General features: G+C 47.6%; 1 protein-coding gene and 1 long non-coding RNA gene across 2 annotated transcripts; both read left to right on the forward strand.

The window, feature by feature from the left end:
- The first annotated feature begins 1,901 nt into the window (after window positions 1-1,901).
- Window positions 1,902-25,665, forward strand: LOC149329428 (TNF receptor-associated factor 6-like). The gene is made up of 2 exons (XM_089559243.1): window positions 1,902-2,186; window positions 24,248-25,665. The coding sequence occupies exons 1-2, from the start codon at window positions 1,902-1,904 to the stop codon at window positions 25,358-25,360; spliced, it is 1,398 nt and encodes a 465-aa protein (XP_089415369.1). The 3' UTR covers window positions 25,361-25,665.
- Window positions 13,460-21,872, forward strand: LOC149329429 (uncharacterized). The gene is made up of 5 exons (XR_016285694.1): window positions 13,460-14,192; window positions 15,453-15,560; window positions 18,871-18,918; window positions 21,188-21,332; window positions 21,844-21,872. It is a non-coding gene; the product is annotated as an uncharacterized LOC149329429 (long non-coding RNA).

Below are 25,665 nucleotides of genomic sequence, written 5' to 3' on the forward strand. Positions count from 1 at the left end.
GTTTTCGTCCTCAGGAATGCCTCTAATCTCAAGAATTTTTTTCCTCGAGTACTGATCCTGTGCGGTGATCCGCATCGAGTTTTCATTTGCCATCTTTTTTAGTTGTGCAAGTTCTTTGATCAGCTCCTCATTTGTGACTTTCAGAGCGGCATTCTCTTTTTTCCGATCACCACAGTCTCTCCGAAAGTCCTCAACATCTTTGTTCATGTGCTCTTGACTAGCCTTCAGTTCCCTTATTTCTTTGCGCATTTCACGCTTCAAGTCAGCTATCTCAGTTCCCATGATGAACAAGAAACACGTTTACACTGGTCGTAGGTAATAGCAAATGGTAACAGCAACTGGCAGCAGAAACAACGGGAACGACTTAGAAGTACTAATGCAACAAAGTTGCAGAATTCGAACCTGCGAAACAAGCAGAAAATGAGCGTGTGTTCGGTCCGCTGCGTTCCCTGCGAAGTGTCTGAACCAATGCAGAAAAGCAGGAAAGGAATACGTATGTGGAAGCCTTTTGTCTTATTCATATTCACGATCCGGTGGGGGGGGGGGGGGGGGGGTCGAATTCTGATGGAGGCGAAATTGTAGAGACCGCTGTGCTGTGCGTCACTGTCATGTGGTGAAGCGTTCAGGCTAGGGTACTCGTAAATACCGCGGGGAAGCCAACCGAAGTGCATAGTCGCGACGAAATCCCCAGAGCGTGCCCTTATTAGCATCACAGCAGGCGTTATAGGAACCATGTCTTAGAAATCGACGCTATTCTCCCCTCCTCTCCCTCTCATCAACGACTTTACTCCTGCAAGACCCTGTTTCTGACACTGAACCTCATGCAAGCTGGGGTAGAAATGGGCGCTTTGCATATAGGCTGACGTATTGGGTCATTGTATACACTTTTCGGGCCGCCTCGAGAGCACTCGGTACAAATGTTGGCCTCCCTCGGCACACATCGACGGCGCACTGAAAGCTTTATAGGTTTTCCTCTATCAAGGCGGTATTATGCAGGCCTGTTCCAATGCGACGTATGCGATTAAGGCAGCCTATGAATACAATTAAGCAACGATTTAACAAAGAGGTCGTGGGGCCACTTCGACTTCGTTATAACCAAAAGCAACGGTGCATATATTTCGCCGACTTGTACTTTGTATTGCGTCGTTGTCATCATAAGGCGTAGAGTCGAAGTTCTGAATCCTTTGTGTGAAATAGTTTAATTCCTTTAGCGGATACTTATGTATACTATATTGTTCTATTCGAACCCTGCCCTCTCGGGTGCACTCTGTACGGCGAAAATAAAGTAACTGAATTTAACCTAAAATTAACATTCATATGAGAGCTTAGGGTTCGCAGCCATTACTTGAGGCATGGCGTTCTTGGTCAGACAACTGGTCTTGCTACCTTGCCCGGTGATGACGTCACTCACGGGAAAAAGAATTCGAGAAAGCCTCCTTATAACAAGTAACCTTGTGATGTTATCAAGAGAGCAGAATCAAGACCAATGCCTGTTTTTAAGCAGGGCTGATCATTTGAAGCAGTGCGAATGCGCAAACGAATGAAACACGCCCCTGAGGTCATAGCATAGCTTTCGCTCTAAATTAGCGATGTGCCTGGACACATCAGCTTGGGAAGAGTTTTGGCGGATAGCGGCACCAAAAGCTATCCCACAACAATCAGCCTTTTGCATATTTTTCAGCGTACGGGATCAACACGTAGGAGTGACACACCTTTCCACCGGCGACAGATTTCGTTTTGCGCGCATTCCGGCATACGCGGCAAAAGCGGCAGCCGATAAGCCTGCGATTGTCGCCCTGGCAACCGGGGAGGGAAATAAAGGAAAGACGTTACTGCGATCTGTTTGGCGGCGGAATATGCATTTCTTCGACACTCAGTGCAACGAGCGTAGGTCAAGAACGATGCCTACTGCAAGCGCACAGTATACAACAGTGGGGTTTTCCCCTGAGCTCGACTGGAGGGATCTGAAGTTCGGCGAACCCCTGCCTCCGTATCGGATATGCAATGCCTGCGGCCTGGTGAGGAGGACAACGGCCTGGCTACCGTGCACACACGTGTTGTGCGAGTGTTGCCACGAGCAGTGCGGGCGGGATGGTTCGCATGCGTGTCCGCTGGACAGCAACCACTACGAGGAGGAGGACGTCGCTCTGGTGGACTTCCCTGCCGAAGAGCTGCTTCGGAGAGAGGTAAGCGAAGCAGAGAAAACAGCCGAAATGTTTGCCCAACAGATCTTTTCACTAGAACAGCGCTGTTTCATATAGTTCACGATTTGTCGCCAGGGAATCGTGTGTAAAGCGAAATCAATTTGTTTTTTTGAGTTCGGAGAGGAGTTTGGTCGCGACGAACATAGTTGGTCGAACATAGTGTTTAATGCACGTACTCCTTTGCTCGCATTTCTCGCGTTCAGCAGACATTACACGGGAACAACCCAAAAAACTGAGAACGAAAGGGCGAAAGACGCGCCTTGGTGCATTGAAATACACAATACACCCGACTTCCGGGACAAGCCGTCCAACTTCCTGTGACTTCACTCGCGCTCGTCTCGGAAAGCGGGAATGCGGCATACAGCGACCTAGTGGAGATCAGTGGGCGTAGACGCTGTGAGCGAAAGATAGCATGAGGCGGCGCACGTCCTTTGTAAAGGTGCAGAAGCTTCTACTCTTCGCTGAAGCCGTCTAGCGGCGCTGCAGAGCTGTGACGTCACCTCTTGCGTGAAAATGAGGAGGGGCGCGCGAGAGAAGAAAAATTCAGGGGGGCGCTTTGTGGGCCTAAAGCGCGGAGAGGCGAAAGCCGTAAGCGCGGTGTTGTTGCTAGTGTCACTGATGTCTGGTTACTATGTTAAGCTTATCCTCCGAGTATGGAACTCAGTAGCGTCTAGCAGCCTGCCAGTGAGTCCTCAGAACGACATCGCCCATTCGGCTCTACGTCTTCGGTAAATTAGTGTTTGAGGAAAGGAAGTGTATCTGTCTCGCATATCTCCGTGGAGAATTGAACCTCGCCTTAAGGGAAGGGAGGAAGATGGGAGTGAACAAAGACACCATATTCACTAGACGCGCCTTTGTTCATTCCTAACCATCGAGCTGGCATGGCGGATTTTTTACCGTGCTCGTCTCGCACTCCGGAGACCCTGGCTCGATACCCCAACTCGACCATTTTCCTACTCTGTTTTATTTATTGATCTGGTCTGGCTAGAAAGCTTAATTAGAATAATTGGTTAATTAAGCAATGAACTAAACTCAGTCCCACTTAGTTGGAGGATCACTATGCGATACCTTTAATTGGTTGCATGGTTACTAGCCAAAGTACAATTTACCCCGTTTGAAATTCGCGCACTCTGACGTCACGACCATTTCGACCAATTGAAAAACGTGACATTTCTGTCTTCAGCTCCTGCTTACAACGATGAGGCACTATAGGCTTCCGCTTTAATAAATGAGCCATGGGGGAATGGTGGCATAGAGGTGTCTGCTACATCCAGCGCGGACGCTTCAGGGGTCGCGATTGTTGCGAAGCGCGTCTGTTCTTTCACTCTTTCCTCTTATACCTTTCAACAGGTGCGGTAAGGTGCGTTTCCGAAGTGAACACAAAGAACCATGGGAAAATCGTCTGTCAGCTACTTCCGGTTCCAAATTTTTCCCACGCTCTGCCTTCTGCATAGCATTTGCCGTACATTCGTGTATCAATTATTCCCTACTCTATTTGTCCTGCGACATTGCTTACTGCACAGCATCACTGTAAGATCAGCGCGTGCTGCGTATGAAAGCATTCTGAACGCGGAAAATGAAAATAACAAAAGTTATGTGTGTTTTTTCGTGATTATAATATGTCAGCGTAGGCTGGGTGTTCTTGGTATGCACGGCCCTTGGTTGTGTAGGCGTTAGAGCTAGTTTAACGCGTTGGTGATTACATATTAGTTTTTTTTTGTAGTGTGAGCTACACTGGCCGTGGATGAGCAGTTTCGCGTGAGCGTGGATGAGCCAAGCTGCCCATTCGCGAGGAGCGAGTGAGGTCACAGCTGAGCAGCTGTTGCGCCGGAGGCGCCGCCGCGCACTTCAGAACCGTAAATTCATAGACCTGGCAGACGCACCGGCGCTGGCGCGCTTTCCAGAGGGTAGCAGACGGCCTATGGCTTCAGCGTCGCGTTTCCGGCACAACGTTGTAAATGCCAACGCATGCAGCGCACACCTGTCACTACCGCCACATTGCTTAAAGCACGCTTGAGGTGTACACTGTTCCAAGAGGGCAGTTACCCGCCTTCCCTATGATTCAGGTGTCCACCGAGATGTGGACACCTTGCCCTCACCTCAAGTTTCGTATAACCTGCTATGGCAGAGCTAAGCCGGTTCAAATTTTTATTGAGAAAGCAATATTACGCTAAGTTTTGAGCCTTCAGCGTGGCGCGGCGGTAGTTACGGTTCACCTTTAGCGGAGTGACGTGATACCAGCTGCGAAAAAAGGGCCCCCAGCTCAATCCGTCGGCGGAGGGTGACGGTAGTCATGGCGGTGAGCCTGGCGCTCCTCTCACCAGTGGCGCTACACTTGAGGTGACGTCATACCAGCTGAAAAAAAAAGAGCCCCCAGCTCGATCCGTCGGCGGAGGGCGGTCGTAGTCACGGCGGTGAGCCTCGCGCTCCTCTCACCAGAGGCGCTACAGTCGAGGTGACGTCATACCAGCTGCGAAAAAAAAGGGCCCCCAGCTCGATTCGTCGGCGGAAGGCGCCCGTAGTCACGGCGGGGAACCGGGCGCTCCTCTCACCAGTGGCGCTACAGTCGGGGTGACGTCATACCAGCTGCGAAAAAGAGGGCCCCAGCTCGATCCGTCGGTGCAGGCCGGCCGCAGTAACGGCGTAGAGCCTGGCGCTCCTCTCACCAGTGGCGCTACAGTCGAGGTGACGTCATACGAGCTGCGAAAAATAGGGCCCCCAGCTCGATCCGTCGGCGGAGGGCGGCAGTAGTCACGGTGGTGAGCCTCGCGCTCCTCTCACCTGTGCCGCTACAGTCGAGGTGACGTCATACCAGCTGCGAAAAAAAGGGCTCCCAGCTTGATCCGTCGGCGGAGGGCGGCCGTAGTCACGGCGGTGAGCCTGGCGCTCCTCTCACCAGTGGCGCTACAGTCGAGGTGACGTCATACGAGCTGCGAAAAATAGGGCCCCCAGCTCGATCCGTCGGCGGAGGGCGGCAGTAGTCACGGTGGTGAGCCTCGCGCTCCTCTCACCTGTGCCGCTACAGTCGAGGTGACGTCATACCAGCTGCGAAAAAAAGGGCTCCCAGCTTGATCCGTCGGCGGAGGGCGGCCGTAGTCACGGCGGTGAGCCTGGCGCTCCTCTCACCAGTGGCGCTACAGTCGAGGTGACGTCATACGGGCTGCGAAAAATAGGGCCCGCAGCTCGATCCGTCGGCGGAGGGCAGCCTTAGTCACGGCGGTGAGCCTCGCGCTCCTCTCACCAGTGGCGCTACAGTCGAGGTGACATCATCATCATCATCAGCCTGACTACGCCGATAGTTCGGCATTTCATCCGATAGTTCGGCATTTCATGGCTTTGTTGCCAGTTGGCCGGCAGCGAAAGATGCATTTATTTCTAAGAAATTAGGATTCGAAGTTGAAAAAGTTTTTCCCGCCGCTCTGATTCAAACTTGGGATTCTCCTATGACGACACAGGACTAAGTGACATGAAACATGACGTGCACATGACGTAACGCAACGCCGTGATTTCTGGCGGCCAGCTGTGCGGCCCAGCAGCAGCCGAAAAGAAAGCTACCGCCGGCCGCACGTTGAAGGCATCTATCGGCTATTGCGGCCGTCGCTTCGTTTACATTCACCGGCGTTTGCCAGCGTTACTAAAGATCCCGTTCTCGAAGTCGTCAACGAAGTTCTCGCAAATAGACACCTTTAGCATACCGTGTACCTTGTTACCGTTAGCGGAATACCGGGAGCCCCCATACCGCTGAGAGCAAGCGCTGATTGGTCCCGGCGCTGCAGGAGCGCGCGTAGCTGCCGGGTACGTGGCGCCATCTGGCGACGTAAAGGAGATTTGCGCATGCATTTGCTGCGCCTCAGTGATTCGTATCTTCTCGTGTCCTAGTGTTGCTAGAACTATTGGTTCTAGCAACACTGTTTTGTCCTATGACGTCATGAAGCTTGTACTTGCGAGTTTGGCCTGTGGCGGCGATACCCGTGTTTTGATTCTTGCTCTTTTCTACGTTACAGGAGCTTTGTTGCCACTATGAATGGCGTTTTTGTAATCAGAAGCTGGCATTCTGTCGATGCAAGTCAACTTCAATTTCTCCTCAGTGTCCCTTTAAGGACCAGTGATTATCTTGCCTTCGCATTACATGCCCTGTCCAAGCCCACTTCTTCCTCTTGATTTCAACTAGGATATCATTAACTCGCGTTTGTTCTCGCGCCCACTCCGCCCGCTTCCGATCTCTCAACGTTACACCTGTCATTTTTCTTTCCATAGCTCGCTGCGTTGTCCCTAACTTAAGCTGAACCCTCTTTGTTAGCCTCTACATTTCTTCCCCATAGGTGAGTACCGGTAAGATACACCTGTTGTATACTTTTCTCTTGAGGGATATTGGTAAACTGCCATTCATGATCTCAGATAACCTGCCATATGCGCTCCACCTCATTTTTATTCGTCTAGTTATTTCCCTCTCATGATCTGGATCAGCTCGATCTGTAGGCGGAGGGCGGCGGTAGTCACGGCGGTGAGCCTCGCGCTCCTTTCACCAGTGGCTCTACAGTCGAGGTGACGTCATACCAGCTGCATAAAAAAGGGCTTCCAGCTCGATCCGTTGGCAGAGCGAGGCTGGTAGTCATGGTAGATCTTTCTCACTGTGTACAAAGATAGTTTGCTATGCCGTCTACTGCCAGACAGAAGAAGGCAGCTCGCCAGTGTGAAGCCAGGAAGAAACAACGAGCTTTCGCAACCTACCGGGCTTAACCATGCAAAGCCTCTGCCAATTTTTTATAGCAACGTACGTACGTTGCAGTTTTATTGCGAAAGCAATACTACGCTCATGAACGGCCTTTGCATAGCGGCGGCCGGTAGGCACGTTTTACCTTTAGAATGACCTCTGGCGTCATACTAGAGTTAGAGATGGGCTACCAAATCGAGCCGTCGCGCACCGGCGGACGGTAGCCACGCGTGACCTGTAGACGCGGCGCACAGCGTTCCTTCAGTTGAAGGCGCTGCGCTTTTGCTTTCGCAACCTACCAGGCTAAAGCTAAGCCTCCAAATTTTCATATTTCGGAGGCTTTCTTTAAACTACGAAAAAAAGCACCATATAGGAGATACGTTGCTGCAAATACTGGATCGATTTTTCTTTACTCCCTCTCCATCGTAAGGGAACGCACGTGACGCTAAAATGAATAATAGAAAATTTGCATAACTGATTTTAGGTAATTAACAAATTATGCGCAATTGAAATATACTATCGCCACATGACTGGAAACAATATGTTGTTGGTTTCGCCTAGCTCCCGTGAGCCACTTTTGTAGTGAGAGCTACACAACGCAACCAAGTCGAGCATTTCGCCCTGAGCCTGGGAGGCCGATAGTGCGCATGCGCGAAACTAGGAGTAGCAGGTGTGGAGCGCGTGACGTCACATTTCGGCACCGCCGCCGCGCGTGGAACCTCGCCTGGCCGACTACCCCCATTGAAGAAACTCTGCGTGAGTTTGCACGAGAACAGTGATTTTTGTACGATCACGTTCATTTTGCACACAAATGCGCAGAAATTGTATGTTACCTGTACGCATTCTGTGCGTCCTGTGTGTACATATGCGCGTACTGTGAGCTGATAGACGTTCACGCACACTCTTTGCGTGTAAAAAATCGTGGACTCTCGTGGAGAACTCTCTGTACGTGGACATCTGCGTGCTGAGAGGGGGCTTGCCGAAGCTGTGCGTGCTTATGTGCATACTGAGCAAGCTCAGTGAGGCTGCGTGTGGCCATGTGTGCGTTTGCTTGCTTAGTAGCAACTTGTCGAGACTGTAAAGGCCCATTTAGGGTGAAAGCAAACAAAGTTCGAGCATTCAGTTAATGATTACTTCGCAATAATGAGCAATAAGCTCATGTTTTGCTGTTTTATAATTTTCGTCTTGGCGTAAGTACCCATTAATCATTTTCAACTTCAGCAAACAAATAACCAAAAAATTATCTTTTAGTGCAAAATGGTTTCCTTCGATACTGCAGGGACCTGTACATGACAACATGCACACTGAGCAAGAACTTGTGAACATTGCAAGTTCATAGTAAAATAATGTAAAAAACAAGCTGCTAATGACTCTTACAGCATCCTTCAGTTCTTCCTTTAACCAATTCTGAAAGTTACAGATATCTTATAGATGCATGATGAAAGCCATCCAGAGCACTTATGTTGTTGCCCGTCATGCAGACAGCCATATTTTGAAATCAGAAGCAACACAACCATTTGTTGCTTGCACTCGAAAGGAGTCAATCAATGGAATAACTCTGAAAGGGCAACAGTGTTTGTTAGGTGCAACAAACAAGCTTGGGGATATAATCAGGTTCAATCAAACATGACGTGCAGAAAGCGAATTGTGAGCTGTAACAGGAATGTTACGAGGCAATTTCCAAAACCATTTCCAAAGCAATTTCCAAAGTCATTAGCATAAATTTACATACACGTAAAAAGGCCATGTAAGCCTACACGAAAAGACAGTTTTGAATTCACAGTTCGTGTCAAAAGTTCAGAAATTAGTGCCCTCTCTCAAATTCAGTGACAAATCACAGATCGATTAATTAATTCCTAGTATGGCTCCAGAACAAATCCAATGAATCTCAAATGTGCGAAGTATATATACCACACATGTTGCCTGATTAGCACCAGCATTGCATGATGCATGACGAAGTATCACACTCTTCATTCTTCTTCAATCTGTGTTGAAATTTGCACTGCCACAAAGACCATCTGGATGCGCTATTATTCCGTCATATTGCTGAGAGTCACATTCGGAGACCAAGAGCAACACAACAGTGTGCTGCACATGAGTGGATATAATGCACTGGGACAACTGTGCACAGTAAGAAACGCTTGTAAGGCGTCAGGTATTTGCTTGGGGAATGTAATCGAGTTCAGTCATGTTTCATGTGTAGAAAGGAAGATAAAAGTTGTAGCAGAACTATGAAATCCAACATCCAATACTGAACTTCCCCAGGTGATCTACACACACATAAAAAGCACGAAAGGATAAGCTCAGCGGTACTGTTAAGTTTGATGCCCTTTGAGGTTTGACTTGCGCGTCTGTATGCAACCATCAGATACCATCTTGAAGTTACCAGAATGCCCAAAACAACTTTGTTGAACTGTTCTACTCTAAACTGAAATACTTTTCCTTAAAACATTTTTTTTTGCGACATGCTGTGTAGCTAATTATAAAATAAAGAAAAGAAGCTGATAAAATTTTCTCATCTCAAACGTACTGATAAGTACACAAATCTGAGTGCTTTCAAGAGAGGTGACGCACCCGGTATTCAGTGTCCAGAAGCATACATAATGCTGCAGAATCCTATAGCAAGAAAATTTCTTTTAGTTGACAGATGGCTCTGTCTGGTTACAAAGTCAATACCAAGTAAGGCACATATCCTAACCTGCAATTACATGAAGCTGCACGTGCTTCATAGGCTGTAACTCCGCCAATAACTGCTACATATTTCCCACCTCTAGCACGAGTGCGGAATCAATATACAGCATGGAAACAGCAGTTTTGTTGCTTTAGCTTCTTTACTATGCTGTTTAGGCAAGGGACGAGTTGAAATATTTGGATGGGCAGTTCTCGATTGAAGTAACGTAAAAAACATCCGCACTCCTTTCTGCTGAAGCGACCGGTGGACCACTTTTGCATGTCGCATCTCGTATGACTTGCTAAGGGTCCAGACTGACACACGCACTTCGTCAAACCTTCACACAAAACACTCTTCGCTTTTGCTATAAGCTCCGGCCACAGGCAGTAAGTGTCCCGTCACCGTTCACATCGCAAAAGAAGGCAGCGCTCGCAGGCGGTCAGTTTGAGCTGACAGCGACAGGTGTTGCAGGCACACCGCCGACTAAGTTTCCAAGGAAGCCACACTGTAGAAGGGCGCCGTCTTGTAATCGAAACACACCACAGAAACAATGGCCACTGTCGCTGCTTATGAGCCAGGCATTTTTGCAACGAAGTTAGCAGTGCAATAGGCCGAAAGGTTCGACTCATCAAACGACGGCACCGCACTGCTGACCTCATTATCGTTGTCGACCAGACATCCATAGCACATATGCCCCGACGGATCGCTTAATTGGGAGCTGCTACTACTCTTGGATGAGAGCGCGCCCACCGGCAGCACACACCGGTAATCCTTCTTCTTTTGCGATTCCAGCAGAGTAACAGCGGCGCGCAAGACAGCCCAGCAGCAGCACGAGAAAACAAGCGAAGCTCACGGCGGTGATCTCAGAAACCATGCAGCATGTCGGATAGGCTTTGGATTTGACGAGCTAGACCATGCCCACTCACGCACGCACGCACGCACGAATGTACCGACACGCATATTAATGCGTCGATGCGTCACAAATTTCTCAAGTTTTTAATGCTAATATGTGCACAAGAACTTAATTATTTTTGTAACGAAAGTTTCATTTGGTTTTAGTTCTTTGCTATCGCACTACCCAAAAGCATAGAGCCCGAAAGAGACGACCTGGAGGAATGCCTGGAGGCGATGCCTTTCTAAACGGGCCGAAGGAAGCCGGAACTGGCCGAAGCGCTAGCCAACGAACGCAGCGTCTGGGGAGGGAGAGCATGGCGGTCAGCGTTACTACGTTTGTCGTGGTCCTTTGTGGTGCCGAGGGCGTGAACGATCGCTGGCATGAGCATTTGTCACTCTTCCGATATGTGATGTGCCGACAGCAGTGAAATTCGCTGGTGCGATGTACGAAAACGTGGTAAGGTGCTGAGTAAACCTGTGTTTATAGCACGACCTACTGTATAATGGGCGACCTGCGCATCGCGCCACCCTCTACGGGAGCGCGCGGCCGAAGAAATACCACGTGACCTCTGAGTAGGGACCAAGCCAGCCGGTAGGTGCCGCTAAAACTCACCCCCTGAGCAGCGTTTCACACGCTTCGGCTGTGCCTGCAAGCGACCGGCGCCGGCGGCGTGGAGTTCCGCGGAAGAGTTTGCGAAGCCATTATTTGGCATGAGAGATGGTTGCGGCAAGGTAAAGCCGCAGGCCAGTGAAATGAGAGTGGCAGTATTGAGGGAAAGAGCTGCGGGGCTGGGGGCGGCGGCGACGGCGGGAGGTCAGCAGCCGTCGTTCTTTCGACGGACGCGATTGCGACGACCAGTGGCGACGGCACTCGCCTTTTCTGCTCTTTAACCGCGTTTTCACTGTTTTTAGTTGGCGGGCGATAGCAGCACAGTTGGAGTAGATTGGCAGTCTCCCTTCTCGACTCCCGTGCACGTTCATTCCTCGGTGTTACGTATTTGACGGGCAGGCTGTCGAGTGCAATACGTGAGCTCGGCCTCTTCCCCCTTGTTTTTTGTCGTGCGCTTAAGCTTTTGAACACAAACTTTAGTGATGAGTCTTTTGAAAGGGCGAGATTGTCAACCTTAATGCATGCAATATTTGAGGGAAATTTTCAGGGTGAGCTGAGCTGCGAGTGTTCTGTTCATGCAGATTTAACAAATGATTCCAAAAGCATGTGCGGAAAAATAAGTGCCAGTGGTGCTTTATTGCGCCATCAGAGAAGTAAGTGCTATACTTTCAGTACTTTTCGAGGTTTCTTGTTCAATAATTTTCTTTTTGCATTGCGCTCAGTCAGCTGGCCAGTGAAGTTAGTGAGAAAGGGCCTCGTGAATTTGTGACACACGAGCTTCACAAGCCTCATTCTATGGCGCACACTGTCATCCATGGAGCACTGAAACAGTGGATTTTTTTGCAGCTGACGGTAGCACCGCAGCTGCGGACCGTTTTAGTGGCTGCTGTCCTTCCATGGAAGGAGATACCTGTTGACGTCCGCCCGCTCGACTTGCAGAGCGGCACGCAACAGTAGACCATACTGCGGGAAGATGTCGCAAACGCGGAGGCATTCGCCGCCACCCACAGGCACACGGCACGCCAAAGCTTCCTCCGGTTAAGTGACAACCTGCCTACTTAAAAAGAACTCTTCGGCACCCAGCTTAGCGGCCGCTCAGCACGTAAATCGAGGGTCCACGCGTGGTAGGTCGCAGTGCTCCGCAGCCGGTCGCCGTCTCGTCGGTTTCGTTAGTTTCGTCGTGGGGGTGAGTTACAGCGCCACTCTCAGCGGTGGTGGCTTAGAGAACTAAAAAATACAGCACAAGCAAAAGCAAAACTTCGGCGCTGGGGCGGCGGCGGACGCGATTCTTTTACCCTCGCACGCAGGCTGCTGGCGCGCCCCTACTCTCGACACCAGTCGTCATCTATCGGCGCGCGCGGACCGATGGACTGCGGGTCGCGTCGGCGCCGCGCGTAGAATGCATGTTTACGTGTACGCTTCTGTCATTGTAGTGCTTCATCATAACGTATGAGGGTGTGTGCTGTGCGTCACTACTCACATTTTCCCTCTGCCAGACAGTACTGCGGTTATCTTGCGCGCAGTTAGTCGTTAACGTGACATCTGCGAGTTTTTTTCAGTTCATTTGGATGTGCGGCGAGGCAGTGCGCGTCTGTCTCGTTGTTTGTGCCCATCATGATGATATTGATGATTAGCTCTCGTGTCCTGTCTTCACCTTTTCTGTGTCTCGTTTTTCGCGCTACATTTTTCAATGATATTCTGCTGGCTCAGGATTCTAAACGCTGGCACCGCAGTGGCGACGCTGCTCCACCGAGCCGCTGGTGCGGCGGCGCTGCTCAGGGAAATTCTGGAATAGTATTGCAAACAGCAAGGATGTTTCCCGCGGAGTAGTCGGCCAGGTAGCGTGCGGACTGGAAACCGGCACTTCTAAGCAGATTTCTGCGCTGGCGTGTCGTTTGTTGCCGTCTTTTACGTGCGCTATCATCTATGATAATTTTAGGCGCAGGAATGTGGATTGATTTGAATCAGTGGTGTAGTAACTGGATAGGCGAGCTGCAGACTGAAGGTTGTCCCGATGAAGGGCGTGTTTTCGCTCACCTCCTTGCGCTGAGCTTGCTCTAGTTCCCATTAAACACATTTCATGCACAGGACTGTAAGCACGACCGCTACCAATTTCAGTTCCTCTTTCCGCACGCATGTCATAGGGATCAAAGGGGGGGTAAAGGGTTTACCGTAGTGTCTTTCTACTTTTGCTATCTACCTTAATCATGGGAAAATGCGCGATTTTAATACATTCATTCACACTTAGCCAAACGCCTACGCAACGCTGTCACACGCGGCGAGAGCTACCGAATAAAATGAACGCGACTTCGGACCTCAGAATTCGTGAAAGCTGGATTCGCTGCTAATATCTATTCAAGCTTTGATAATTTGAGGAAAAGTACGTTTTTACGCGCCAGGTTGCAGAAACCATGACAAATTTTGTTTTTTGTTGGCGCTGCGACTCAGTTAAGCTCACAGCGGTAATTTGTTTTGATAAACTGGCGCACCACGCATGCGACAGGAAAGCCCTGTTTGTGGGTGGTACTTTATGGCCGAAGGATTAAGAGTGCATGGGAATTAGAACTGCAAGCTAGCCGCGCACCAAATACTTGATATTGAACAATTTTTTTTTTTTTTTGCAGTGGAGCACCAAGACGGTAGCGATATAAGCTGGAGCGCGTTCTAAGCGTCAGCACAATTCACGTGAATGTCACACTAAATGTCATTAAAACGCATCAATGTGCTCCCTTTGATAATGTGAATACTTCCTGCAACACAGCCACGCTGCGGAAGTATGCTCGGCAATGTTTTTTTAGCGCCCGAAGCCCGGCTATATGCAGGCGCGGCCGCGGAGCTGCCGCAGCCCCGCAGTCCCCAAAGAAGCTCCCGCACCGCGGCGCACCAGTCGGCGGAAAATGGCCGCGCCCAGGAGCGACTCTGGATTCTGGTCTATACAGTAGGTCGTGGTTTATAGCGTGCGTCAGCGGGCTCGACGGATAGCGCGTCGTCCTTTGCGCGCCTTCACTGGAAACGCTATGCTGACGGTGGGGCTCATTTCCTCCATGGCGGAGCAGCTGGTGGGAGACCACTACCCGGGTGACATCTCGCATCTTGGGGGTAAGTTAATTTTCTTCGAACCTGTTCATTATTTCAAAGCCTTTGCGCACAACTGGCCACGTCAACACAGCTAGTACAGAGATGCGAAGACGCAGTGCCTATCGCGGCAGCACGCAGCGCTGAAAGATTGTTTGCTGGCGGCACACGGGCATGAATGCGCGTGTAGTGTCAGTGGTCACACGGTCATGGTCAGTATGCCATGCAAATATGCACAGCTGATCCGATCGCGGGGTGCACGATATCGGCGCCGTACTGCCGCCGTACTGCCATTCATCTCTCGCCGAGAATGGAATATGTGCCCGCCAATAGATCTTCGGCCCGGGCTTTACATTCTCGCCGCATGCTACGCTGTAATTGAAGTAACAGCGCTCGAGCAGTTTAACTACGTAGACTGCGATTCAGCTGTATACGTTTGGATTGAGCTTCCTCCTCTTTCACTTGTATTTCACTTGTACTTTTATAAATTGTGTATTTAAGGTACGAAGCTCCGTATGATCCAGCTGCGTTCGTACTTATAGCCGAGCCAGTGTAGTCGAGCCTTGAATAGCAGAACGGTGAGATAAAAACAAATTGCTCTGAAGTTTTTCGCCTCTATTTTGGCATTCGCTTTTTCATACTTTGGCTCGGAGCTGAAATGGTACAAACAACTGCAAAATGCACACAGGTGCCCTAGCTCCATTTGCCCTAAATCCCGAAGTTGCAGTGAAATTTAAGGGTAATTGAGCCTTTAATATGTACGAAGAATAAACTTGATTGTTTCATGATTATAACCAATGGCGCAAATAAATCTGACTTTGACTTAAATATGCTGAGGTACCTCTCCAATACCTTATTTGATGTTAAAGGAAAAAGTGTGGTTTTTCTGCAATTGGCACTATTAATTCATCATACCTGTGAGAATGTGAAATCAGTGCTAATCATGCCAGATTTAAAATTGAGGGACGCATGCAGAATTTGAAGCAAACCAGCCTTCTACTGAAAATATCGTTCTGCTGTGGTCTGTTCTTTTGAATGGTGGCATGTATTGTAGAAACGATGCTGGATATCGATATGCAAGTGATGTCTCGTCTGAGGCTAGGTTGTGAATGACTGCCGTGGTTATGAATTTCTTGTTGCCTGGCCCACTTCGAAATGTGGTTAAACAGTTGTGTTCCATTCTGCGACCGGCTCCTTTTTGTGCCTTGCACTTTGCCTTACATGCTTGATTCTAGTCCATTTTTTGCACTGTGCTGCTGTTAAATGTGTCTTTTTACCTTGCAGCAATCTCCACATAGCTTTACCAGCAATGCCTCTTCCAAGCTCTCCAGTATGGCTGTGCCAGCCTTTCACTTGGTGCTAGGATGCCCAGCAAGCAAGCAGGCTTTTGAGGTAAGCACTGAAGACATCTTCCGACACAAGTAGCTTTTATTTTCCTAGTCCACTGCTACTTGTGTGACCCCTCGTTATGTTGATTTTGGCAAGTTAGGTTGCCTATTAAGGGCTCTCTTTTGTTTTTCACCTGCTGCTGTGGCCTACTGCATTGGTGTTCGGCTACTGAGCCCAAAGACGCGGCATTGAATTGTGGTGGCTTCGTTTCGACAAGGCGAAATGCATATTTGCTCGTGTGTTATGCAATGTCAGTGCATGTTAAAGAATCTTTGGTGGTCGAAATTTATGCACAGCGCTCCTCTATGAATGGAGCTATTGTTCAACTTTGAGGCATTAAAGGGACACTGATGGCAAGCTGAAGTTGACCTGTGATGATGAAGTTCCGCATCCTAACCACAAAGACGACACTTTTTCTGAAAGTGGAGCTTTATAAGCCAGAGAAAGCAAAACATACAATTTTCATCAGCACCGGCTGATTTCGGAAGTAAATTGCGATGCGCTGACTCCGTTTTTTTTTGGCACAGATTCCAGAGGCTAGGCTGAACTGCCATTCACCTCAGAACGGTTATCATGGAGTCCTTTGTGTAGACTTCATGAGTTCAAATCGAGTGGCGGGAAAATTTTTAAATGTAATTTTTGCGCCAATCATTGTGTTGATGGCCTTTGCACTGCTGTTAAAAACCGGGATATCAGTATGGTATCCCATAAAACTAGGTTCAGGACTTGCAGGAAGTGGTTTATCACATTCCGCTAGCTTGTGCAAGAAACTACTTCAGGGATATGTGCAGGTGTCTTTAATGTGTTCCTGAGTGAGCACTAACTCGTTAGGGGGAAGGCAGCTTCTAATCTGGCACTACAGTGCCAATGTCGTGAGTGTGAATCATAAGATGACCCATCAGTATGTACGCCTGATTTCTGTGACACTTCAGTGGTGTATAGAAGTGGTAAACAAATCTGTAAGGTATTTGATGCATATCTCCAAGGCAACGGCTGTATGAGTAGCGAAGCCATTAGTCAATCTTCAACGGAAAGAATTTTCTCTTTTAGATGACGTGCTTGTATATCAGTGACAGTTATTTGTTGTCCTGCCTTTCGCTGGTGTGAGTCATGTGTGGCGCATCTTCATGCGAGCCTTCTTTTCCTTTACAAAAAATTCAATTGATAGTCCAACCTGTTTTCTTCTCTTTTCCTGTGTTGCATCTGTTGGCTGGTTTTAAATCTGTAACTGAGCTCAGACCGTGACAATTACAGCCGGTAAACAGGGCTACTGAATGTGAGCTTGGCATACATGCGTACTGTATGTGTGAAAGTGCAGTTTACAATATTCAGAAATGCTTGATAGCCTTACAAGAATCTAAAATTTTGTTGGAATTCCTATTTGTTCTCTGTTCAAGTGTCGAGAGTTTTTCCGCTTCATCGTGTGATTAGAGCCACTTTGGTACTTAAGCTGAAATCTTTTCTTTAGCCTGCATGTTTCTCACTTTTGGGACAGAAACGTGGAGGCTAATGAAGAGAGTTCAGCTTAAAAGAGTATAGACACCTAATCTTGGTGGCATGTTTTCTTCTCTATAATGATGCGGAAGACACTACTATGCATGAATCACCATCTGGTATTCGTGTGAGACCGCTAAATAATTTATAATCAACTTTTTCTGCCATCCTGTTTCGGTGAACAATTTGACTATGGCTATGACATCAAAGAGAGCTTATAGGTCACGTGAGGCGTGGAAAAACTGCACTTATAATCGCTGCTTCATCGTTTTAATTCGCTACAGCGCTGACGCCAGCATTCCTTAAGAGCCAGAAGTACCAATTGTATTGCAGTTTTTCATGCCTCACGTGACCAATAACCTCGCTTTGAAGTCACAGCCATCATTCAGCTGTCGAAACCGAAACAAATACAGCAGGAGAAAGAAATTTGATTATAAATTATTTAGCGGTCATAGGAGGATGCCATGTGGTAGTCCGTGTATAATACTTTATGCCTTATTACAAAGAAAAAAACACGTGCCAAACGATAAGGACAGCAAAGTGAGCTATGGAAAGAAAAATGATAAGTCTAACATTAAGAGACCAAAAGGGGGCAGAGTGGGTGAGGGAACAAATGCGGGTTAATGACATGCTACTTGAAATTAAGAGGAAGAAATGGGCCTGGGCGGGGCTTGTAATGAGAAGACAACATAACCGCTGGTCCTTAAGGGTAATGGAGTGGATTCCAAAAGAATGCAAGCATAGCAGGGGGCGGCAGAAAGTTAGATGGGCGGATGAGATGAAGAAGTTCGCGGGGATATGGTGGCCACACCTAGCAAAGGACAGGGTTAATGTGGAGACATGGGTGAGTCCTTTGCCCTGCAGTGGGCCTTGTCAGGCTGATGATGATGGTATGTGTCGCACCTGCTGCTTCGTGCTATCAGCTGGCCCATGCTTGGCCGACCAGACTAGCCAAATTTGTGATGTGGGTTTTCTATTGCACCTGCATTTGTGTACACAGAGGACTTGAATGGTAGCAGGTGATGCTGTGCATGTGTTCACGCCACAGCACACATGACCCACACTGAAAGCTTTTCTGCCTTTAGTAAGACAGCTGCGTCAGTCTGGGGCATAATGTATCCCAGTGCTAGAGTATGAGTAAATTGCTCTGGAATTTTAATCTGGTATCAGGTAGCATAGCGCAAAAGAAGGCTAGCGCGGCTGCCTAATATTCTCTTGGGCACTTGTGTTGGATTTTCAGTGCCTGTTAGTGTAATCCGTGAAAGTTCACTGTAACCCATCGTTTCGATGTAAATTAGGAAGTCCTTAGAGCCCTGTACTTTTTAATGATAATAACAAGGTAATGCAGTAATTCAATTGTACCTGTTCTCTTTCAACACAGTAAAGTGCTGCTGGGTCGAGATCACAGTTTTACTTTGTAGGTGTGCTCAGGCTGTCATCATCATCATCAGCAGCAGCAGCAGCCTGACTACACCCACTGCAGGGCAAAGCCTCTCCCATGTCTCTCCAATTTTGTCTGTCCTTTGCCACTTGCGGCCACTGTATCCCCACAAACTTCTTAATCTCATCCACCCACCATTTTTTTCCTGTGTGTGTGTCTTCTTCGCCATTCTGAAATTCATTCATACAAATGGATTGATGCACGTAGTGTCAGGTGCGTAATGTGATGCCACCAGCTCACCCCAAGCTGTGCTCAGATTTGCCTCATTGCTGCAGGAGCAATAAGGCAGGCTTGAGGCTGAGTGGTGCAAAAACATGATTTTTCAAGAATGTCTTTGTGGAAATTGCAATTAATCATGTGAATTTGCTTTCATTTTAGGAGCTGCACACAAGCTGTGCGCCTTTCCATGCTGATCATGCTGGCCAGGTACGCTTATGGTTACATTACTAGGTTGTTTTCATAATGGCAGTTGTGGATTTCTGTGTGGTTTTAAAACATAAATTGTATAAGTATTTGCCCTGCCACAAAAGTATAGTGGTGCATTCAAGGCCAGTGTTACAAAGGGATGTTTTGATTGCTGCAAGAACTTGAAGGCCCCTGTGTGGTCACTGTGGAAGGCCCCCTCCCTACTTAGGAATTGCTATTTGGGTTACTCAGTCATTTGGCAGAGGAATAGTGTATAGAGATAAGGGATGGAAGAATGCTTCCAACTAAAGAAAAAAATCCAGCAAGCAGTCATAGAAGCAGAAGTACAAAAATGGCAAGGCTTTCTCTAATTTACATCGAATCTTTTTCACTTAGACTTCTTATTGCATAGAACGGCTGATGCTTGGCTTACACACATATTTTCTTTAGGTATGCAGTAGGTCTCACATTCTTGTATGATATGGTCACGGTGCCAAAAAATGATGGTGGTGTTAGAAAACTCGGAATATAGAGGAATTTTATTGCTGACCTTATGGAGAACTATGGTAGCTGTGCAGTCGTTATAAATATCTTCCAATATTTTCACATAACACTCTTCTACACCCTGATTCCACAATGCCTGCATGACAGCTGTGGTTCCACCGAGTCAATTGCTGTCTGGTAGTCAATGAAGGCTATATATTGGGGTTGGTTATATTCTGCCCATTTCTCTATCACCTGATTGATTGCATGAATGTGGTCTCTTGTTGAGTATCCTTTACAAAAGCCTGCCTGATCATTTGGTTGATTGAATTCGAAGGTTGTCCTGACTCTATTAGTGATTACCTTAGTAAATACCTTGTAGACAATGGATAGTAAGCTCATCGGTCTGTAAATCTTCAAGTCCTTGACATCTTCTTTCTTATGAGTTAAAATAATGTTCGCATTCTTCCAAGCTCCTGATACGCTCGTGGTCACGAGGCAAGCGTGTACAAGGTGGCTAGTTTCTCTAGCACAATCTCTCCTCCGTCCTTCAACAAATCTGCTGTTACCTGATCCTCACCAGCTGCTTTACCCCTTTGCATTGCTCCTGAGGCTTTCTTTACTTCCTCCCTCGTTACTGGCGGGATGTCCCATTGCTATGCTCTACTGCCTCTCTCCGTAACGTTCTGATTACATTCACTACTGTAGCGATTTGTGCAGAACTCTTCGGCTACTTTAACTATCTTATCCATATTGCTTATGACATTGCCCTCTTTGTCTTTTAGCGCATAAATCTGGTTTTTACCTGTGATTAGTTTTCTCTTCACTGATTTTAGGCTACCTCCATGCTTTAGAGCATGCTAGGTTTTCTCCATGTTAAACTTTCTTATGTTGGCTACCTTGCACTTATAAATAACTTCGATAGCTCTCCTAGTTCTATTCTATCTCTGAAGTTAGACGTCCTCATGCTTTGGCGTTTCTTCATCAGACCTTTCGTCTCCTGAGATACCTTGCAGGTATCCTCTCGAATGATCTGACCACCTACTTCTGCAGCACGCTCCAATGAATTTAAATATGTATTTAAAGATAACAGTTAAGGTGGGAGATTGAGCTTCGAGATTTGCACTTCAACTTGGGAGTTATGCCACTGCTACACAGAATACTTGATCGCCGTAGAGATATTTCATCATCTCGCACCAAGCTGCTGTGGCGCCACTGTCACAGTTGATAATTTTGCTGGGAAGCTGTTGTAGCGCTCACACAGTTTTGAAAAGGTGGTATTCATTGTATTTGTGCTATTGGCAACAGTGATAATATGCTTGCTGCAGTGTTTTGTGGCTAGCCTTCTTTTTTTTTAGTGAAATAAGTTGTACATTTCATGTTGAGTATTCTTTCAGCGATTAAATTGCTTTGATTTTATTCCTTAGTGTATAGTTGCGAGTGCTCCATGTCTGAGTGCAAATTTCTACCACTGAAAAGCCTTCAAAATCTTAATAGATGTCCACACTGTTCTAGGGACTCAGTGGCTATTGGAAATGCCTATTTAGCTGTATTCAAGTGCCGTTGAGTTAATAGCCATTTGAAAGCCTTCAAAATGCCTGTGTGACACGGTTATTAGATTTTGTGCAGGTTTGATGCTGAGCAGTCTGCGTGCTTGAGTCGGGTTTTCCAGTGTCTGTATTTCAAACCTGAAACTTTTCGAAATCATCATTGGTTCATCAATGGAAGAAGTACTTGTGCCCTTTTCTGGAATTTCCAGAAAACAGATTAACTGAATTTTTTTGCATATACTCCTACCTTTTTGCAGGTGCTGCATAGTGAGAACCTGTATCAAGACGCCAACCTGCTGGACTTGGAGAAACTGAAGAAATTGTTTAGCCACTGTGTGGCACCCATCATGAGGGATGTGGCATTAATAAAGCCAGTTAAGGTGACCTTATCTATGTCCTTTTGCAAGCATGCTACACACATGAGAGCCATCCCACGAAGCACCGTTTCTGCAAAGCTTGTTATCTCACAACAGGCATGCTGAATGAGGCAGTGACAGACAGATGAGGAGGCCTTAATGCAGTACATTAGCGTACCGTGTTGAGCAATGATGTAGGAGCCTTGCAGCCATGCAAGGTATTATCGGTATCATGATGGTAACTCCATTAGACACTGTCTAGTGCTCTGTGAGCCAGACTCGGCTCTTGAACATTCTGGGACTCACCCTTGGCTCTCGGACATTCTGGAAGCCTCACCCGGCTTGCGCATATTACGCGAGGATGTCTCCTGCTGTACGAGCCTTACGCGGCTTGCGCACTTATGTGAGAGATGTCTCGCGTTTGCGAGCTTGCTCGGCTTGCGCAAATTATGTGAAATATGCCTCGCGTTCTGCGACCTCGTTCAATCGTCGCATTTTGCGTGGCAATAAACACGCAAAGATAGGCATGCAGAATTCACGCTCAATATTTTCAATAGGGACGCCCGCTGGCTTCGAGCGAGAATGAGCGGCGGAGACGCCTGAGGAAAGATTGGTTTGGTTTGGTTTATTGGGGTTTAACGTCACAATGCGACTGAGGCTATGAGAGACGCCGTAGTGAAGGGCTCCGGAAATTTCGACCAAATGGGGTTCTTTAACGTGCACTGACATCGCACCGAAGAACGTCTTGCGAAGCGGAGACGCCAGGTAGCTCTCGCTACGTATATCCTGGCATAGCTAAGCTAGGCCAGTGGCAATTTTTTTAATCATTTATTCGTGGTACATGAAACACCCTGTAGAAATGCAGGGTGTCCCAACTTACTTGGACAAACATTTAAAAACAAAACGGAAGCTTTCTTCAGAACTGAAATTTTGAGGATGTTGTTGGGGTTTATCTTATGTTACGGTACCATTTTTTTCGCTACTCCTATTATAGTTTGAAACGTTCAGGTGTCAATAGGAAAGTTGTGGAGCTCCACAAATAATGCCCAACCCAGGCACTCCCAACGAGACGGACTTAGCGTGGCCATTTTGATTGGAGAAAAACGAAAGACCACGGAGTTTTAAAAAATGCTACGTCACAGCGCGCTCAGTGCGCCCGCATGCGTCGCGATTACAGCGCTCTCATCCGTGCTTTGTAAAAAACGTTACTCGCTTGACGCCTTTCGTGCTGCCCAAGACATAGCTTCAAGTTGTGCTTGTTGCCAAGCTAAGCGCCAGTGGGTTCGGCGGCAGTTGAAAGAAAGCGCGGCTCCCATTTTCCGCGTAATTTACACGACATTATCAAGCTTGTTATATGCGTCTTTGCTTGTTCGGATTGGGGTTCCAAACTCGAACTCATGAAATTGTCATCGTTCCTACTGATCCATTCCGCTAACCTGAGAGCGCAATTATTGCCGCAGAAACGGGAGTCGCGCTTTCTGTGAACTGCCGCCAGAACCCATTGGCGCTTTTCTTAAAATCAAGCACAACTCGAAGCTCTTGGGCAGCACGAAATACGCGAAGAGAGTGATGTTTTTTACAAAGCACGGATGAGGGCGCTGTAATCGCGGCGCATTAGGGTGCAAGGAGCGCGTTGTCACGTGGTATTTTTTAGACTCCGCGGGCTTTCAATTATGCCAAATAAAAGCGGCAGCGCTAAGTGTATCTCGTTGGAAGTGCCTGGCTTGGACAATATTTGTGGAGCTCCAGAGCATTCCTATTGACAGCTGAACGTATCAAACTATATTTAAAAAGTTACTTTGTTTATCACGACAAATTATTCAAATCAGACAAGCTAAAAAAATGGTACTGTAACTTAAGATAAACCCCTATAACATCCATACAGTTTCAGTTCTGAAGAACGCTTAGGTTTTTCTTAAATCTTGGTCCAAGTTAGCTGGGACACTCTTTATATGCTGCTCCGTCAACGCGCGGAGCTGGCGTAGTGCAAGTTATAAATTGGTGCTAGCATGCTTGAATTGCTGGCAGATATGTTACGAACGTTTATAGAGGAGGTCCACGCTGAATTTAACTAAGGGTTAAAAAGTAAGACATTTGAGGTAGGCCCGGGAAACCACTTACATACAGCTACCAGCCGGCTTGCGTATCCTAGGCTAATTTCTGTTCTGTAAGTAATTAATTAGCAATTAAGATCATCAGCCTGACTACACCCACTGCAGGGCAAAGGCCTCTCCCATGTTTCTCCAATTAATCCTGTTCTTTGCCAGTTGCGGCCACTGCATCCCAGCAAACTTCTTAATCTCTTCCGCCCACCTAACTTACGGCCGTCCCCTGCTACGTTTGCCTTCTCTTGGAATCCACTCCGTTACCCTTAAGGACCAGCGGTTGTCTTGCCTTCGCATTACATGCCCTGCCCAAGTCCATTTCTTCCTCTTGATTTCGATTACAATGTCATTAACCCGCGTTTGTTCCCTCACCCACTCCGCCCTCTTCCGATCTCTTAACGTTACAGCCATCATTTTTCTTTCCATAGCTCGCTGCGTTGTCCTTAACTTAAGCATAACCCTCTTTGTTAGCCTCCACGTTTCTTAAGATAATTTTTCTGAATGCGTAAATATAGGCTTGAAACAGCAGATGTGAATAGCAATGTTGGAGACCACCTTCAGAGACACGCATTCCATTTATTTGCGATAAAGAAAGCCTCGCGTGTATCTTTTTTCCGAGCTGCAAAGAAAGGCCGGGAAATAAAAAAAATCACGTGACCAGCGCATTTGCTCACCACGATTGTGCTTCTTTCAACCGTGGCTTGAGTGAACGAAATCAGCTGCTGGTAGGGCGCGGCGACCACATTGTTCTGGAAGGCCGATATGTCGACGTTGGTTGCGGCGCACGCGCGAGCCAGTCTGCTAGCGCGACGAGGGAAGTTGCACTTTCTACATTTCCTTGCATTATTAATTGCAGGTTAAATGTTGGAACGAAGACAACGGCTGCGAGACTGTGCTGGCTGCTTCCATGGTGTCCGAGCATTTCCAGCGGGAATGTCGACACCACTCTGCACGGTGCCCCAAGTGTTCGGCCTCGGTTCTGTGCAGCGATGTGTGCTCACACCTGAGATCGGAGTGTGCAGCACCGTCGACGCCTCTTGCTCCAGAATCTGGCCATCAGCCCGGCGACACGGAAGATGCAACGTTTTCACCGGCTTTTAGACGAATCACAGAAGAGCAGGCGAGAGAAATAACAGCGCATCTAGGGCAGTTAATTAATGATGTTAAATGTCATGGCGATAGATTGAACGAAATTTCACAAGGGATAAACACTTTTAAAGAAGCGCTCAGAGATGAAGGGACCCAAGCCAGAAGACAAATCCAGGAGAATGTGACAAGGGGTGTGCGCGAACCCGCCAGTGGTAACGAGCAGTTGAAAGAGCACTTGATAACGCGTACTGATGACCTTTCGAGGAACCTAACCAGACTGGAAAAAACAATTAAATATGATTTGGCGACGGCAAGGAGACAGAGCTATGACAATTGCTCGCGAATTCTAGCATCAATTCTTGAAATGAAAGTTGAAACTGTGGATAATAGCGAGAGGACTCTGGACCGCATTAAAGCATTGCTTCGATCCGATAGACTACGACAAGAGCATACAATCTTCTATGTCAGAGGCATCAAATCACTCGAAGAAAAAGTTCTCATAGAAGGCCGTACTTACTACGAAACCGACCCGCTGTACATGTGTGGCTACTGCATGACACCTAGAGTCTCCCTGAGAAAGGATGGCGATTCTGTCCGCCTGCATGCCGGTCTCACCTTGCATAAGGGTGACAACGACGGCGCTGTTGAGTGGCCATTCCAGCACAAAGTACGGCTGGGCGTAATACACCAACAAGATGAGAGGCAGAGTCTCATTGAAATTAAGACACCCCCCCTTGAACTTGCACCCATGCAAAAGCCTGAAACACCAAGTAACGCATCGTTTTATTTTCTTGATCCTTCGTTTAGCCTTAGCACTCTCAGGCTCAGTGGCTTCGTGGTGGATGACCAGCTTCAGATTAAGTGGGAAGTACTGCCGTGAGCCGCGCTGGCAGAATGCGTCTGATGCAAGCCATTCCTTCCACAGGTTTTGCTTTCAGCAGTTTGTTGTTAATGCGTAGCGCATCCATCATGGACTAATTCGTCCGTCTATTCAATTTCTTTCCCGATGTGCATGCGTTCAGTTCGCTTCTTTTCTTTTAGTCAGGTCTAATATGAAGAAATCGCATTAATTGCCAGTGAAACGTGTAGCGCAATGTCCTAAGCACAGAGTGATTTTTATCTAGTTATTTTCTTAAGCAGTGTTTTTTGTTTCATGTGTTTGACTGGGTGACTAGTCTTCTGTAA

Source organism: Amblyomma mixtum, chromosome 9 (genome assembly GCF_055824585.1).
Source record: "Amblyomma mixtum isolate Tamu chromosome 9, ASM5582458v1, whole genome shotgun sequence".
Classification (NCBI taxonomy): domain Eukaryota; kingdom Metazoa; phylum Arthropoda; class Arachnida; order Ixodida; family Ixodidae; genus Amblyomma; species Amblyomma mixtum.

Bases quoted from the DNA above. Each gene is read 5' to 3' on its own strand.
- LOC149329428 (XM_089559243.1), top strand. From the start codon at position 1,902: ATGCCTACTGCAAGCGCACAGTATACAACAGTGGGGTTTTCCCCTGAG. The intron at 2,187-24,247 runs GTAAGCGAAGCA...TATTAATTGCAG, and splicing joins AAGAGCTGCTTCGGAGAGAG to GTTAAATGTTGGAACGAAGA.